Here is a 17,121-nt window from a genome sequence, read left to right as displayed (position 1 = left end):
GTGCAGTGCATGAACTAAAGAAAGTACCTGTTCTCATATAAAACAAAATGGGTTTAATCCTAGTATACGGTACCATGGAGGTTAGAATCAAAGAATATGTATCGTAAAGAAGGAAAACCTCTCTGCAACAGACGTGGCTGTGGCTCCGTTCCATCATAGAGGGAAACAGCTGTGCATGTCTGATATATCTGTCGCCAAAGCTCGAAACCAGTGTCAAAGTTCGAAGGTCACGTTATCAAGAGTTCATAAACTGAATATCGTTTAAAATTTCTTTAACCACTTGCGCTAAAAAGACGTGCCACGCACGTCAAGATGCTTTTGTCTCAAACTGCGAGCGACGTGAACACCACGTCAATAAGCATTTATCGCAAAAATGAAAATAATGTGGTGCACACGTCTCCTAACGATGAGGTTGTTTATTTCTCGAGTTACAGTTCTGGATTGCACTCGCAGATGCGGAGCAGCGTAATTGAGACACTTTACCACTTGTTATGTTGTAGCTCACGGCACCACAACCGTGAAGTTTAGTCTTAGCGCAAGTGGTTAAACTCTAAAGGAAAAGAAAATATTTTTTGGCGCAAGTAAATTAATTCATGGATTAGTTATTTTCAGGGGGAAAAAAAAACTACGAAAATCCGTTTTTAAAATTATTGCGAAAAATCAAGAAACGTCCTTTGATAAAACGTTTCTTCTTGGATTTTTCGTAATAATTTAAAAACGGATTTTCGTAGTTTTCTTTTTGTCAAAGAGTGTTTCTTCTTAACACGTGTTTCTCAATTTTCTGTACACATCGCGGAGAGGGAAATTCTGGCCGCCAGGTTCCGTCGCCAAATTCCTTGGCAAATTTTCCCTCCGCATTCTAGCGGCGTAATAGCATTTTACTTGTATGGAACCTTTTTTCTTTACATAGACGTTCTTTGGTTAGAATAATAATCGGATTTGGCGACATCTTGATGCGCAGTAAACGGGTCATTTTGGTCTTGGCGACAATTTTCAAAATCGTGCCAAAGCCTTACCGTAAACTAGAATTTTACCGCAAAATCTTTTTAAACCTTTTTTTTTTTTCTTTTTAATAAATACCTTGCCATTTTGCATTAAAATAAAAAAATAGTAATCAGTCATCTAGGCTAGCCATGTAATATAACTATATTCGGTAAAATATCGTTGATTATTCTAATTCAATTTTTAAGTAATTATTTTTATGTTATTCATATAATTTAATGTTGCTTCTTCCCTCTAAATTTATTTATTATTAGTAAATAATATTTCCAAATTTCAGGAAATTTTCTCTGCCATAATCCTGAAATTAATTATAGCAGTATTATGACATACCATCACGAAATTTAATGCACTTATTTTTTCCTTATGTATGCTGCGAAATAAATATAAAATACCTCAATTTATTAAAATAGATTTCTTTCTTTCGTTTAGCTGCAGAATGTCTTCAAAAAAAGCCTTATTTTATTCCAGATTGGGAAGATCCTAATCTCAATCTTCAGTGGAGAAAACAACAACTATTATAATTATATTTGTGTTTTCAAGTGTTAAGGTGCTTTTTAAGAACATACCTCACACAAATTAAATTTACCTAAAATCTAACCTAACTATTTAGCATTGCGTTGTGATTTATAAGGACCGGATTAGCCTCGTGTTGAACTGGTGATGATCATGAGTAATAATTAAATAAAACATACATTTGTTATCTAATATATATATCTTAAATTTTATTAAGTTTCTTAAGTGGAAAACTAAACAAAATTATCAAACAAAGTATACCAAGAATAATTAAGAATAAATGTCCTCTGGGATTTATTGAATAATTAAGTGAATTTGCTACACGATACAAGTAATACCATAATTAATTTACCTCTTAGCACAGCGAACGTACATTACGCGGATAGACTGGAATTTTCTTGAAACACACCTGGAAAACCTGGAAAAGTCAGGGAATTTCATTCTCCTGTTTGAGTGGCAACTCTGTACACAGCTTGCTTTATTTATTGCTATGCTTCTTCTTTCCTTCTTAATTATATTATTTGGTAGATATTGATAGAATAACCCAGTTTCATATGCATTAAATACATTATCTATCTTGTAACTTAGTAACAGAGAAAAGAGCTCTTGTAACAATTTCCTGTTAAGATTTTCACTAACTGATGCACTTTTCATAGACTCCAACTGCTACGGATTCTCCGTAGTTTCTATGGAAATTCATGAAAAACTACGAGCTACGAAAAGTATGGAAAAAACTACGGATTTTACAGAAACAAGAGCAGGAGAACCAGTACGCAAAACGGAACCAACTAATTCATCCGATGATTGGCTGAATACTCGTGTTATCATATATCACGCGTTCCTAGTTTTGAAGAATTAGCCAATTGTAGATCAGTAACTCCAACCGTTAACGACTTATCAATAGTTCCACCCAATTGTCTGTCTCCCAGGTTCCTCGCTGATGCGTGTTTAGGCTGCATTCAGCTGCATTGTGTAGTTTACGGCGAGAGCTTAGCGTGTGTCTTGTGAACTGTGAATCAGGTGAAAGATTTTTAATCATAATGCTGCCTCGAACGAAGAAGCCAAAATTATCAAAGCAGAAGTTTAAAGATTCATATTCTTCAGAATTTCCATGCATTAAAGCGTCCGAAATTTCTGTGAATCACGCACACTGCAGTGTATGCAACAAAGACTTCTCAGTTGCTCATGGCGGAAAAGATGACTGTAAACGGCATGTGTTTTCTCAAAAGCATATAGAACTTGGCACCGTAAAATCTAAAGAAATAACAAATTTCTTAATGAAAGATGATGAAACAGATCCTATAAAAGCCGAATGCTATTTTGTTCGTTTTTTAATTGAACATAATCTACCGCTTTCTGTTTCGGATCATTCCAAAGAGCTTTTCAAAGCAATGTTTCCGGATTCTGCAATAGCAAAAAAATTTAGCTGCGGTCATACCAAAACTGCTGCTATTGTGAAAACGCTTGCAGAAAATACTGTTGCTGATATTATAAAATCAGTGTGCAGTACATCATTTTCTCTAAGTACTGATGGAAGTAATGATAACAATGATAACAAACTGTACCCATTGGTTATAACATACTACAGTAAAGAAAAGGGAGTGATAATTACTTCATTGATTTCTATTTTAGAATGCACGAATAATACAGGAGAAGGTATTTTTAATTGTATAAATGAAAACTTTAAAAACAAAGGTTTAGAATGGAAAAATTGCTTATCATTTTCTTCAGATAATGCTAGTAATATGATTGGAAAGTTTAAAGGTGTAGCATCATTTATCAAAATGCATCAACCAAGTATAATCACCCGAGGTTGTCCGTGCCACCTCTTGCATATAGCTGCAAAAAAAGCTACTGAAAAATTAATTGGCTCAGAAATTGAAATGTTGATAATAGATATATATTTTTACTTGGAGAAAAGTTCGAAACGGAAGCATAGCAAGTTGCTCAACAAATTTTGGGACAGAATGCAAAATCTCATAAAATTTTGAAATATTGCAGTACGAGATGGTTGTCTCTTTTAGAATCTATAACAAGGATTTTGGAACAGTGGGATGCTGTGATAATTTTTTTTGGAGATAAACCAGATAACAGTGAGAATGAAGGAAAGAGATTGCAAAACATTAAAAAAATTTTACAGTCACCGACCACCAAATTGTACTTGTTATTTTTGAAAAATACTTTGCCTTTGTTTATAACAGTAAATATTAATTTGCAACAACAAGCTCCTTATATACATAAATTGAGAAGAGAACTTTTTGAACTTTTAATGAATTTATTTGTTAGATTCGTAAAACCATCAGTAATTTCTAAAGAAAATGAAGATGTTACTCTAACGTCTATTCCATTTCAGAAGTATAGTAAACAAAAAGAAAATGAAAATTTAGTGATTGGTGCGGAAACAAGACTATATTTAAAAAATGCCAAGTTGAATGAAAGTGAAGTGAAATCATTTTTCAATTCTGTGCAATCTTTTTTTGTAACTGCATGTTCATATATAATTGATAAATTTCCACTGAGTGATCCATTTCTAAAACATGCTGAAGTTGCTGACATCAACTTGAGAACTGAAGTCTCATTTTCATCTGTTCTTTACTTGATGAATACTTTTCCATCCGTTATTGATGAAAAATGTCTTAATCAAGTAGAAATTGAATTTTCCATGTATCAAGTAGATGATTTGAAAGAAATTGTAGATTTGCGTATTGATATAGCATGGGGAGAAATTGCCAAATTAAAAAATATGAATGGGTGTATTAAATACAAAGTATTGCCTTCTGTAATGCTTGCTGTCTTAATAATACCTCATTCAAATGCAGCTTGCGAAAGAATTTTTTCTATTGTTAAAAAAAATCAGACGGAATTTCGACCAAATTTAGGTCTTAAAACTCTTGAAGCAGTTTTGATTGAAAAAATAAATATGCAGGCAAATGAAGAACTGTGTTATAAAAAAAACATTCTCAAAATCAGAACTTAAGCTTGCTAAGCATGCTACATATAAATCTTTGCATTCATAAATTATGCGTATTTTGTTTAATACTTATATGTATCATTCTTGGTTATTTAAATTTTATTTCCCTGTAGAAATCATATCCAGAATAAAGATATGATTTATAGCTTCTGATTTTTTCTATGATTAGTAGTGATTTGAAGTACTTTTTATTAGTGAATGCTTGAGGAGTTAAAAGAAAATTTCTAATTAAATGTGCATATAATTTACAAGGTATATTTTTAATTATTCAGTTTTATATGTATATGGATTTTAAATGTAATAAAATTGATTACAATTAATTATTAATTTAAAATTAATGAATGGTTAATTACAACATACGCTACGCGCACATTTTCAAAGTTGTAAAAATGTCGTTCACGCGTTGACTACTGACAAGGTTTGCTGAAGGTTGGAGTCTATGACTTTTGATGCAAAGCATTCTGAATTTAAAAATCCACCTACTTTTTAAATTTTTGACTTAACACTAGCTAGTTTTCAGTTTTTTTGCTATTGTTGCTAAGTTCCTTTGCAAACTCTTTGGCTATCTGCAGCAGCATTGAACTTTTAACTGCAACTCTTTGATTACAGATTGTTCAAATCAGTTCTGCATGCATTCTTATTCTTTCTCAGCTGGATCTTCCAGTTTTCAAACTTTCTGTACTTTATGTGGTATATCTTTTGTTATTTCTTTTGGTAATTTTTTGATTAAGTTTACGATTTTTTTTAAATTGTGGTTGCAAGATCTGGTAATGATTTCTTAGTCCCTATATATTGCTATTGAAGTAACCACTTCTAAGAAATCTTTAACATTTCATTTCTCTTGAATTTTTTGTACTTCTCAAGCTATGTTTCCCTCTTTGAAATTCAACATCATGCTGAAAAATAATAAAAAAAAAAAAATTTCTGCATTTCATGCTGAAAAATAATAAAAAAATAAAGCACATTTAGTGTTCTTTTTATTTCTACCATATTGTTCAGGGCTGTAATGTACACAGCAAGGGAATGTACAGGAATTTCTACATAACATTTTTGGCTTTTCCAAGATTTGATTTCCTTGTTAAATGAGAAATTATAGTTCTTCCTCACTAGTCATTCTTATATTAAAGATTCTTCATACAAAGCATTATGATAGGCTTTGAATGTCTTGTCTTTTAGACTATGCAGAAGTGAACAAAGGGTTATTCCTGCCTGTATAAAACCTAGAGTCTACAAATGCACAAGCTGTCAGGTTACAAGGGCCCTATTCAGATTTAACTGCTTATTTATTGCTTTGATGTAGAAATCAGAAATTCAAGACAAAGGTAGAAAGTGTTTTAAAGAAAATGTGAATGCTATGAGAAAATACATTAACTTAAATAGCTAGGGGGTAGCTGGAAATTGCAAGAAAATGCTTGAGATTATTTTTCAATGCAGCATAGAAGAGATTAAAACTTATACATCTTAGGTTATGGTTATCTGGATATGGCAAAAAACATGAAGGCTATGCCTTATGGGAGGGTTGTCTTCATGGATGACATTTAAGGGAAACTGGTTTGTATTCGTCATATATGTTATAAAAATTTTAATTTCCTGAATACAAAGCAACAGCAACAGAAATTTGTAAACAACCATGTAAACAAAAATAAAGATGTTCTCAATAATTTACTTCAAACACATTTTGGTAGCTATGGTTCTTGACTATTTGGTTTGGTACCTAGCTATGGTTCTTTAGTAATATGCATTTTCCCTGACATTTTTGCCTTTGCTATGTCAGATAAGATATTTATGAAGCAAAAATAATCATGGTTAATTTAAATTGGTAAATTTTACACACTAAGCTAACATTTCATAAAAATTATAAAAAAATCATCAAAGTTGGCAAATAATGAGCAGTTATAAGCTAAGGAGCTGTAAGCAGATGTGCTAGCTGCCCATATAGCCTTTTCTCATTTAGCATCTTGCGAGAAACTTCAGCATGTGTTAAAATGTCTGGATCCTCTCACAAATTCTGTCAGTTTATTGAAGGCGTTGTTTGGTGGGTCTGCAACACTGGGCAGACAGATAGCATCTGAACCCACTCATCATTGATCTCGGTGTCTTGTAACTTTTTATTTACACCTTTTCTGCTGTATTTTCCACAATCTGGGGCATTCTGCATGGTGAAACAGCCTTCACATCTGCTTGACATTGATGTTCAAAGTTTCAAAATTTGTATGTGTAATATGTAGCTCTAAATAAAGCTCTATATGTAGATTAGACAGAGACACTCTTTGCTAATCTTAAGCCACAAAATTAAGTGCCAACATATGGCAACTTTATTCTAGGAAGCATTGTTTATGTTCACAACATTCTTAAGTACCAATTTTTAGACACTTGCGTACCTGTAGCCCCGAAAGTTTACTGACCTTCCTCTTAAATTTTTGTTTATCTGTTTTTACATTCAGGCCTTAGTCTAAGTTAGTCCATAAATTCTGAGTCAGGTGTTAAAAAATATTTTATGTGTTATTTATTTTTATTTTTTTAATATCTGTACACAAATATTTTTTGCTAAATTGGAAGTTTTCAGTCTCTCAGATTTTCCTTGGATATTGTTTCAAGCTTGACGGAAATTAAGATCATCTTTTGTTTGAAGAATAATTATAGTAAAAAATTGATATTTAATTATTTGGTTGTAATATAACATGAAATGGATGTGTTATCTGTGTAAAATGTTTTATTAGTTATTATTTATCTGCATGAAAATTAAACTGATTGAATGCTTTTCAAAGTACTAGTCTTTTTTTCTCCCTTGTAGCGGAGGAAATTTAACATTCCGAATTATTGGCAGCGTTCTAGTTGAAATCATCATTTTTATAATTACTGTCATTCTAGCAATGTTGGATTCTTCAACATGTGAGTATTTTATTTTAAATATGCTACAATTGAAAAGACTTAAGTTTTTAATCTCATTTCCCCTGATGTATCTAAACAAAACTGCAATTTCTTCAGTTAATTTTGCTATCTTTCATTAGATTTCAATTTGCAATTAATATTATTTTCATAAGAAAGCAAGCAAATTGTTATATCAATTGACAGTCTTATAAACATATGCATTTTTTTCCAGGGCCTGGTGCTTTTTTTTACATGACAATGGCATCTGTTGTTGTAATTAATAGTGAGTTTTACTTCTTTTTTTTATATTAATTTCCTTGTATGTGTTATTTTATCAAAGCATTAGGTTTCCAGCGGCTGGAGAGTAAAACCCTGTTCACATGCAATGCTCCTCCGCACAGCTGCCATTAGCAAGAGGAGAAAAAGGAGACATGAAAGAGTTTTGTCTTTAGGGACCCGTTCAGAAGACCACCGTCTTCATTCCCTTTACACTTAAACCTCTGTGAACAATCACGTCTCTGAATTGGCTGATTTCTAATACTGTTTACACATTTTTAACGTTGTTTACCGTTGTTAATTTTGTAATCTGTACTTTCGCAACTGGTACCTGAACTTTCATAATGGTTCCTGAAAAATATATGCTTTTTAATTATTATTATTTTATAAGCTGATATTGAGTTCACTCTTGATGCTTGTCGCTATGGGTAAAAGATGTTCATGGATTTTTAAACTGCTTCTCGATAAGATATAGAACTCAAACTTTGTACATACACTGCTTGTGGATGTGGTGTCACGCTTTTGATTTTTAGAGGATTAGATTTTTTTCAAATTTAAAGTTGAAACGAATTTTTGCAAATATTAACAAATAAACTGAGAATCTCGGAATATTATAGTTTGCAGCATAAAACACAGTGGAGGGAAAAAAATTAAATTTTTAGCGTAATTTTTTAAAAAAAATATTTTGGGCGAATTTTTGAAAATTGTTCATATTTTTAGACTTCTTGATGCCCATTAATTTTAAAATTTCATATCTAAAAATATATCAGTTACAAATTTCCGACATTTTCGCAGTTTATAAAAGAAACTTTTCGCATTTAAAAAAATGATAAAGGAAATTAATTGGATGTTTTTTACTTTTTTAAAAGATGTGCAATGAAGTAGAATGGGAAATATTGGTTCTTCGTGGGCATCAATTCAGAACATCAGTTTAAGTAATAATCTCATTATACCACACTATTTTTATGACATTATTTGTATTATATAAGTTGTTATTGTTGCCAGTTGTTAGTTCAGCATGAGATTGGAGATATTTCTGTGTTAACTTTCTCTTAAGATGCATTTTGCATTGCGTTGTGTTTAATGTTTTTATTAGATTAAAGAGTTACTACTGATAACTTAGTGGTATTCCGAACACTTGTACAAGTATTTCTGTGTAAAATTCCAGAACTTTGAAGTGTTTCTGTTGATAAAATAAATTAAATTAAGCTATCATCGGATTTGAGTGCAATGACGATCATTTAAGTACTATTATCAATCTATTACGAGCCCGTATGCACGCAACAATATTATAATTAATTGATGTATTAAAATTGTTTTGAAGGTGTTTTACAAAACAAAAACAGGTAAACAAAAATTCTGCTTGCGTTTTATGATTTTTTTTTTGCTTTTTTTCTGGCCAGATAAGGTTTAAAAAAAAAGATTTGTAATTTATGTTTATATTTACCAATTGAATAAATAGCACTAGGTTTGATTTATATGTATATATATGTGTGTATTGAAATTCAGTAATACAATTTTAAAGAAATTTGAAATGATTTAATTTTTATTTAGACAGTTTGTATTCTTTAAACTGCAAATGCAAACTGAGGAGCCTTTTGCATTTTTTCAATAAATCCTTTTACTTAATGTTCTAAAACATATACAGGTATGGACTATATTATTTTTACTGCTTATTTAAAATTATATACCTTATAGAAATAATGATGGGTTTTGCAAAATACTGAAAAGAAAATTATTAGAAATGAAAATGTGACTGTCATATTTGTTTTAAAGATTTTAGATAAAAGTGTATTTTTGTTTTTTTCTCAGAAACTAATTCATTAATTGCAAAATCATTTCTTGAAGTTATTAAAAACTAATAAATACAATAAAAAAACTGGGGGGGGGAGACATTGAAAATTGTAGAAGAAAGACATTTTAATTGTAAAATTTTTCTTCAAAAGTTTTAATTAAAAAAAATTACTGGCAAAAACGTTTTTTCAGCTTAAAATTGTTTTGTCTTACAAAACCATTTAATAATATTCATAACAAGTAGATAAAAATGCTTAAATAAAAAAAAATCATTCAAAAAGTACCAAATCCCTTGTCGCAAAAGCCGATATGCACATGTCTAACTTTAGTTTTCATTTGAATGATATTTCTGGAATACACAGCATCAGATAACGTTGTCCGTATTTGTCTATAATTTCTGTATCTTGTACAGTTCTATCTAATTTTTTGGGACGTCTATCAGCGCGATTGTTTCGCTGACAGTCCAGCGAGCAGTAACTAAAATTAAGTAAACCGCGCAATCGCGCAGTATAGTACGGGAAGTCTCCCCATTTGCCTTGCTCCCGAGAGGTAGGAGCATTCTAGCAAATTTTACCTCCAGCTTGGAGAAGCAGTTAATGCATGTTTTCCAAGTGAATGGGACACATTGGAAGAACCAGCATCTGGGATGGGGAATAGCCGGTAGTCTTGTGGACAGCACTGCGATAAGCCAGTAAAAAATGGAGGTAACTAGCTCTGTTAGTTTCTGGAAACCACCATAAAGCGAGAGGTTATAAGGATGGTTCAATTAAACCTCTTTACCATGTCATCTGATTGGAGATGTAAGGGTGTTATTTGGGTTTTGTCGATGCCAAGTAGCTTGTAGAGTTCTTTTAATTACAGCTGATGCAAAATTTCTTCGATTGAAATGAAACTGAAGAGGCATTCTGAACCTGGAAATCCTAGTGCTATATCATTACCTCTGCTACCGTGACAGCCTCTTGATCAGGAATAGGATGCGTTTCACGCCAGTTGGTGAAGTAATCATGCCAGTTGGTAACAACCAGGATGTATTTTTTGCCATCAGCAGTTTGTGGCAGAGAACCCAGGAAGTCAAGGGGGATGCATTCAAAAGGTGCTTCTACATAGTAACATTGGAGCCTGCCTCGGCTGCATTTCTTTGTTTTTTTCTGACCCCCACAGGCATTGCAAGATTAGCACCACTTTTGCATGTCTTCCTTTGCATTAAGTCCAGTAGAAGCACTCTTGTACTCTATGTAACCTCTTCATTATTCCAAAGTGTTCTCCTGTTGGACTGCTATGTAATCGTTTACGAACGTCCGGGACCCAGGATCTTGGAAGTACCGGCTGCCATCGGAATCTCTTTCCATTATCCTATAGAACTTCCGGTACAAGACATCGTTTTGAATATGAAGTGAATTCCAGTGAGCCCAATATTGTTTTTCAAAGGACTGTAGATAGAAATGCCCTTCCAGGTAGATTTCCTGTTTGAAGATTCCATTAAATCAGTTATGGGTTTAATGTTACCATCTTTCAACTGCCTCTCCATACTTCATCACTCCATATTCTTGATCAGACGATGTTGAAGTTGTAACTTGTCCTGCAACTGGATTCAGCAGCTAATTTTTTGCTTCGATCCTAGTACAATATAGGCAGCTTTTTGGGCAGGGTCTTCTAGACAAGACGTCGATGTTTCCAGGTAAGGATCCTTTTTGATGACACAGTTATGTCCTCAGATGCTGAATGCAGTTTATTTTTAAACTTCAAGGAGAAATTACAATATATTTCCTATTTAGATAATGGATAATACTATGGATTGGATAAGACCCCTGAACACTGGTAGTTTTGTGATCTGAGTTGGTAGATGGGCTGGCTGTGTGACTTTATGATGATTTTCCATGTATGTAATGTGAATGACCCCACTGGCAGCTGAGCTGTAAAGTTACTGAACACTGGTAGTTTGATCTGGGTTTGATACCAGGTGAGCGGGCTAGTGGCATGAACATTTTTTCCTCCTGTGTAACATGGCAACAAGCCAGTTTCTCATAAAGAACACCATGAAATCCCTCCTTAAGCAGATAGCCGTAAGCTGCTTTGCCATAATCAAATTAACTACACCAAACTGAATGTGAGCCAGTTTCTACCAGAATAGCCTCTTTGAAGGTAACTCACCCCTCTAGCAGATAACATTCAGTGCTTTAATCAGTTAACAAATTGATCAATCATTGTGTATATGGAGCAAAGCTCACCTTTTGCAATTTAAAACAGGAAGATTTTCATTTCAGAAACGTTTTTATTGTTAAAAACTTTTATTTTCAAACCTAACAGAATGTATTACTTTTCATGATTATAGAATATACATTAAACCTGTGAGTATAGTACCCTGAGAAATATGTTGTAGTTTTCTATTTAGATGTTTATTATATGCTACTTTGAATTGTTTTGCTTTTATGATTTCTCTTAGTATCAGAATTTTTAGTTCGAGAGAATGATCAAGTTTCTAATTATGTATATTTTATAAAGTGATCATCAGAATAGAAATATGTGTAATACAAGAAAGAGCAAAACTGTAAACATAACTTAGTTTCTAATTATGTATATTTTATAAAGTGATCATCAGAATAGAAATATGTGTAATACAAGAAAGAGCAAAACTGTAAACATAACTTATGTAATCATTCATTATAAAGGATAATAGTAAAATAGAATCCTGGTTCATTACATATTGATGGTCACTAAAGAATAATTTAACGTTTTACATCAATAGACATATTTTCATTGTCAATACTGTATGAAGTCCAAACTCTGTGCATCCAATCTCTAGAATGATGTAATATCCGGATCTTTGCCCCAACAGCAGAAATAGAGAAATACTTAACAAAAGGGAGCAGGTGTGTCATCAATGAGATTTTTCTGATTGACATTCAAATGCCTGTTAACTAGGAAAGGGCCTCCGTAACCACATTTTCAGCCTTCAGTTTTTGAAGCTGCACTGTTGCCATGTCTACATGTCATCTTATTAGATTTAAACGATGATCTAAATATCTGGAATTGGTGAAGTACCAATTGATTCTTGATTGCAGACTTTTGTATTGTATTAAAAATGTTTCCCATTTTGCAGTTTTCTACCTAATTGGATTTTTAGGATCTTCTGAAAAGGATGTCTGCTGCTGTTCTCCATTTTTAAATATCTCTTTAGATGCATTAAAATCTAGGACCAATAAATGTTATGCATGAAAGTATCTATGAAAAGTGTCCATTAGTTTTGTTAATGGATAGTAAGTAAGTGACATATTTTGCACATAGTTATGTCTAACATAAATCTTTTTAGTAAGCCTATCTTTTAGTTCTTTGTTACTGGAAGCGATTTTAAAACTGCATATGCTCTGTGGATATATATATATTGTTGTAAAATGCCCAGCTGCGGTAAGCTAGCTTCCCTGCAATACATATTTAGGGTTACCAGAAAGTGGAAAGGAAAGGCAGGGTTGCGAGATTTGGGCACGAAATCACCCATTTGGCAACAAAATTTGCAATATCCTGTAGACAGAATGAGAACATTCTAGAATGAATTCTTGCTAGTTTTCACCAGAATGTTCTTGAATGCAGGTTAAAAGCTATATAAACGGTGCTTTTGCGCAGAGTAGCAGAGTGAGTTTATCGTGAAGAGTATCTTAAGTGTGTTGAGTTCAGTAGTAGTGCTTTGACTTCAGAGACTAGCTTGAGAGCAAACGGCCGAGTCAGGGGGCTGTACCTTAGTGCTTTGCTGTGAAGCTGTTTTCACTGTTATAGCCTGAAGGCTGTGTTGCTGATTGTTTGAGCATGTTTATCATAATTTTTTCGTGCCTGTAATGCATCTTTGAAACTGTCCTGTGCAATACTGATGGATGAATGGTGTTTTGATTCTTCATCAAGTGTTGTCATCAATCACTCCAAATCCGTGAACCCGTAGAACGCAACCATATTCTTATTAAAATGTGTATCTCATAATGTAGATAGTAAAGATAATTTCTGAATGTGTTATTATATTTTCTTATTTAGTTTTGATAATAGTTACTTAAATGCTATATTTCATTATTATTTATTGTAGTGGCTAATGGCATATATCAAAATAGCCTTTATGGGCTTGCAGCAAAACTTCCAATGAAGTATTCTATGGCTATTATATTGGGAGCAGTAAGTAGTTTTTATATTCTCATCTCTGTTGTATTATAAATGATTTGCATATTTGTAAAATTTTTAGAAAAACTTGGAATTCAGTGAATGTTTTTATGTGTTTCGGAGAATTTCGCTTGGAAATGTGTAAAATGCCCAGATTCCTCTAAGAAATTTCATCTTGTTAAATTTTTAATTTACTGTTGAATTTATCAGATTGCACTACTTTAAAGACCAGGTACTTCAAAACAAATTGTGAATCTGGAAACAGTGTAAGATCTCCCTAAAGAGGAGTTTGATAATATATGGACATCATTGGTACTAGTAGTACAGTCAAAAGTCGTTAATTCGGACACCCATAATCTGGAATGATCTATAATCTGGGCCTCAAAGCTACAAACTTTCTGCGCATGCATCAACGCATAATGCGTTCACGCATGCGCGTAAGCGTTTACGTTGCGGCGCGCAATGAAGTGGAAGTTGATCTGTCAGCACTATCCTTATCTTCATCGCAGATGCTTTTATTTTATTCAGCTTATAATTCCTTACAAAATGTAGTATTTTATCTCTATGTCTTCCATCTTTGATGTGATTTAAATCAAATTCCTCGTCATTATAAATATTGTGAGTACTCATCAAAGAGTTATTTGGTTGCAATTTTCTAATTTCGACTATGCGTAATGTGTGCTTTACGCATGCGCACGTTGAAAGAAATATTTAATAAAGTAAAGAAATAAATATTAAGCTTTTTTGGGGGGGGGGGTAAATTTTGGTACTCTTTAGATCATAATTGCTCTTTATTTCATAAATTACGGTTTCATATTTTTAATTTTATAATTTCTGCATGCCATCCTACCAGATTTAAACTTATGATCGATAATCCAGAATCGCCGAAGTCCCGATGATTCCGGATTAAAGACTTTGACTGTATATGTATTATAGAGTTGCCAACTCTCCCGATTTAGGGGGAAGACTCCCGATTTTCAACCACTTTTCTGCCAACCTGATTTACTATATATTTCTCCCGAATTTTTCTTATTCTTGAAATTTCTCACGATTTTTATGGAACTTGGCTTAATACTTTGTAATATAGAAGGAAAAAAAAAGTGATTTTGGACATCTGAAAGCAATTGAAATTTTTCTAGATAATATCTAAAACAAAACCTTGCAAATCAGATAAGAATTTCTGCTTTGTGTGTGAGAGCATATGTATCCAGAAACGTTGTTCTGCAGTTCTCCAATGGGCATCGAGCTCCACTGCATGTCATCTGGCATATATTAGACAATGAGCACAAAGCAAGCTCAAGGCTTTTATTTGGATGTTCTTTCTTTACTTTTTCATTGTCCTGAGTTGTGTGAGTACACGTCCCTTCGGAAATAGTTTTAGAAATTATCATCTTTTGTTGTGTCTGCGAGTAAGGTGAAATATTCGTGTACCTTTCAAAAATCGTACACAGTTGACTTTCCTTCCATTATTTACTCAAGGAACTGTAATAAATTTGCAGTGTGTACCGTCTGTCGTTGCGATTTTTCTATTTCGCATGGTGGAAGGGCGAATGTTCTCAAACATGTGCATACACAAAAACACAAGGACAGCATAAGTTGTTTCGAAAAAAACAAAAAATTAAATTTTTCTTCGGAAAGAAAGGACCAAAAAGTGATTAATGCGGAATGTCTGTTCTCTGCCTTTTTACTGGAGCACAACCTGCCACTGAATGCGTCGGATCATGCTGCAGCTTTATTTAGAAAAATGTTTCTCAATAGTGAAATTGCTAAGAAATACTCAAGTGGAAGGACCAAAACACGTGCAATTGTTAAAAAAATGGGTTTGAAAAATAAATCTTCAGTTATTGATTGCATTAAAACAACTCCGTTCTGCATCTCTATGGATGGAATCAATAATACTGATTCAAAACTGTATCCAATTGTTTCTTTTTTTTAATCCAGAGTCTTCAGAAATTGAGTGTAGTTTACTTTCTGTCCCCACTTTAGAAGGATGACGACAAAAACGACAGGTGTTAATATAGCATAGCTAATTATTAAAACTTTAAAAGAAAATGCAGGCCCTCTGGATAATTGCTTAGCACTTGGTGCCGATAATGTACCACTATTGGTAGGCTTGGAAGACTGGTGTTGCAGGCATCTTAAGAAAGGAAAATTCAGATTTTCAGATTATGAGGTGCACCTGTCACCTTTTAAATTTAGCAGCTGAAAAAGGGGCAGCTTTATTTACCAATAAATGTGGATGCACACATTGTTGATATTTATTATTATCTTGAAAGGAGTTCTAAAACGAAGGAAAAATTGAAACAGTTCCAACAGCTGCATAATACTGAAATAAGAAAATTTTTGAAACGTGTGTACACGCTGGCTGTCTTTAAAGAAATGCTTATCTAGAATCCTCGATCAATGGAACCCACTTCTTGCATTTTTTAAAGAAGAAGTAAATGCTTCGAGAGTTTAGATAAAAGGCTCTATTGAAAGTTATAAAATACTTAAAAGTAAATGGATATGTAGTTACTACTTCCATTGTTAAAAATAGGTTTGAGAAAAATAATTTCTGCACTATTCAGCAATTCAACTGACAGTTCTCAAAATAATACTGCAAAATATAAGCTTAAAGCTGATACAAATTTCTCTCAAAATAAAAAAAATTGATCAACACACGAAACATTTGCCTATTACTGCAAGTTTATCTTGTAAAGAATGAATATTTATGTTTTTTTCTTCAGACCTTAACAAAGCTTTTTGCTTTTTTTTTTTACAATTCATTTTGCCATCATTCGATGTTCTTAACACAGTTTTACTAAGCAGAATTCCATGAATTCATGTTTTGCAATGAATGATTTATGATCTCTTTAAAGACATTTTATCAAAGTTTGTAAAACCAGTCTGTGTTTTGTTTTGTAATTCTATATATGATGCGATTTATGGTGAAATAGAAAATCAGAAGAAAGATGAAAATTTGGTAATAGTAGATGAAGATTTGGTAATATAGTTCTTCCACTACAAAAGTAGTGGAAGAACTTTCAGAAGAAGACAAAACATAAGTTTTATCTTCATGTTAGAAGTTACTTCTGTCAAGTATGTGATTACATACGACATAAATTTCCAGTCAACGATGAAGTGATTTGGCATGCTAAAGTTGCTGATGTTTCTGCTCTAGCAAATGCGTCTTTTTCTGATATATGGTACTTTTTGAACAGATTTCCTGTGTTACTTCATTTAGTCATGAAAGATGATGATGATATTGATATTGATGTTGCCACTGATATATTGCAATCCCAATTTTGCAGTTTACAATTAGAAAACATGGATGAAGTTATAAAATCAGCTAGGATTGACACCTAGTAGAGTTTAATTGGAAAACTGAAAGGTGCTGATGGAATTTTAAAATGTAGTGAACTGTTTAGAATTATGTTGGCTGTCTTCACAGTTCCCCATAATAATGCGGAGTGTGACAGGATTTTCAGTGTTGTTGCGAAAACGAGGACTAAATTTAGATCCAATATTAATGATGACACATTAGAAAAACTTTTATTTGCGAAAGCAGGCCTACG

At 32.7% G+C, this 17,121-nt stretch overlaps 1 protein-coding gene across 3 annotated transcripts in view; it reads left to right on the top strand.

The window, feature by feature from the left end:
* Ent2 (Equilibrative nucleoside transporter 2) overlaps window positions 1-17,121 on the top strand; it is a 269,678-nt gene that overhangs the window by 193,662 nt on the left and 58,895 nt on the right. For all 3 annotated transcript variants that reach the window (XM_085808590.1, XM_085808591.1, XM_035351070.2), the window contains 3 exons: window positions 7,281-7,378; window positions 7,590-7,640; window positions 13,497-13,582. In XM_085808590.1, the coding sequence (XP_085664716.1) occupies window positions 7,281-7,378; window positions 7,590-7,640; window positions 13,497-13,582 (235 nt within the window). The remainder of the gene's footprint in view (window positions 1-7,280; window positions 7,379-7,589; window positions 7,641-13,496; window positions 13,583-17,121) is intronic.

Source organism: Stegodyphus dumicola, chromosome X1 (genome assembly GCF_044657685.1).
Source record: "Stegodyphus dumicola isolate Sdum_Otavi_A_Nest chromosome X1, ASM4465768v1".
NCBI classification, from domain to species: Eukaryota; Metazoa; Arthropoda; class Arachnida; order Araneae; family Eresidae; genus Stegodyphus; species Stegodyphus dumicola.
Note: the sequence above shows the minus strand (reverse complement) of the source record. Positions and strands in the feature narration are given on the sequence as shown.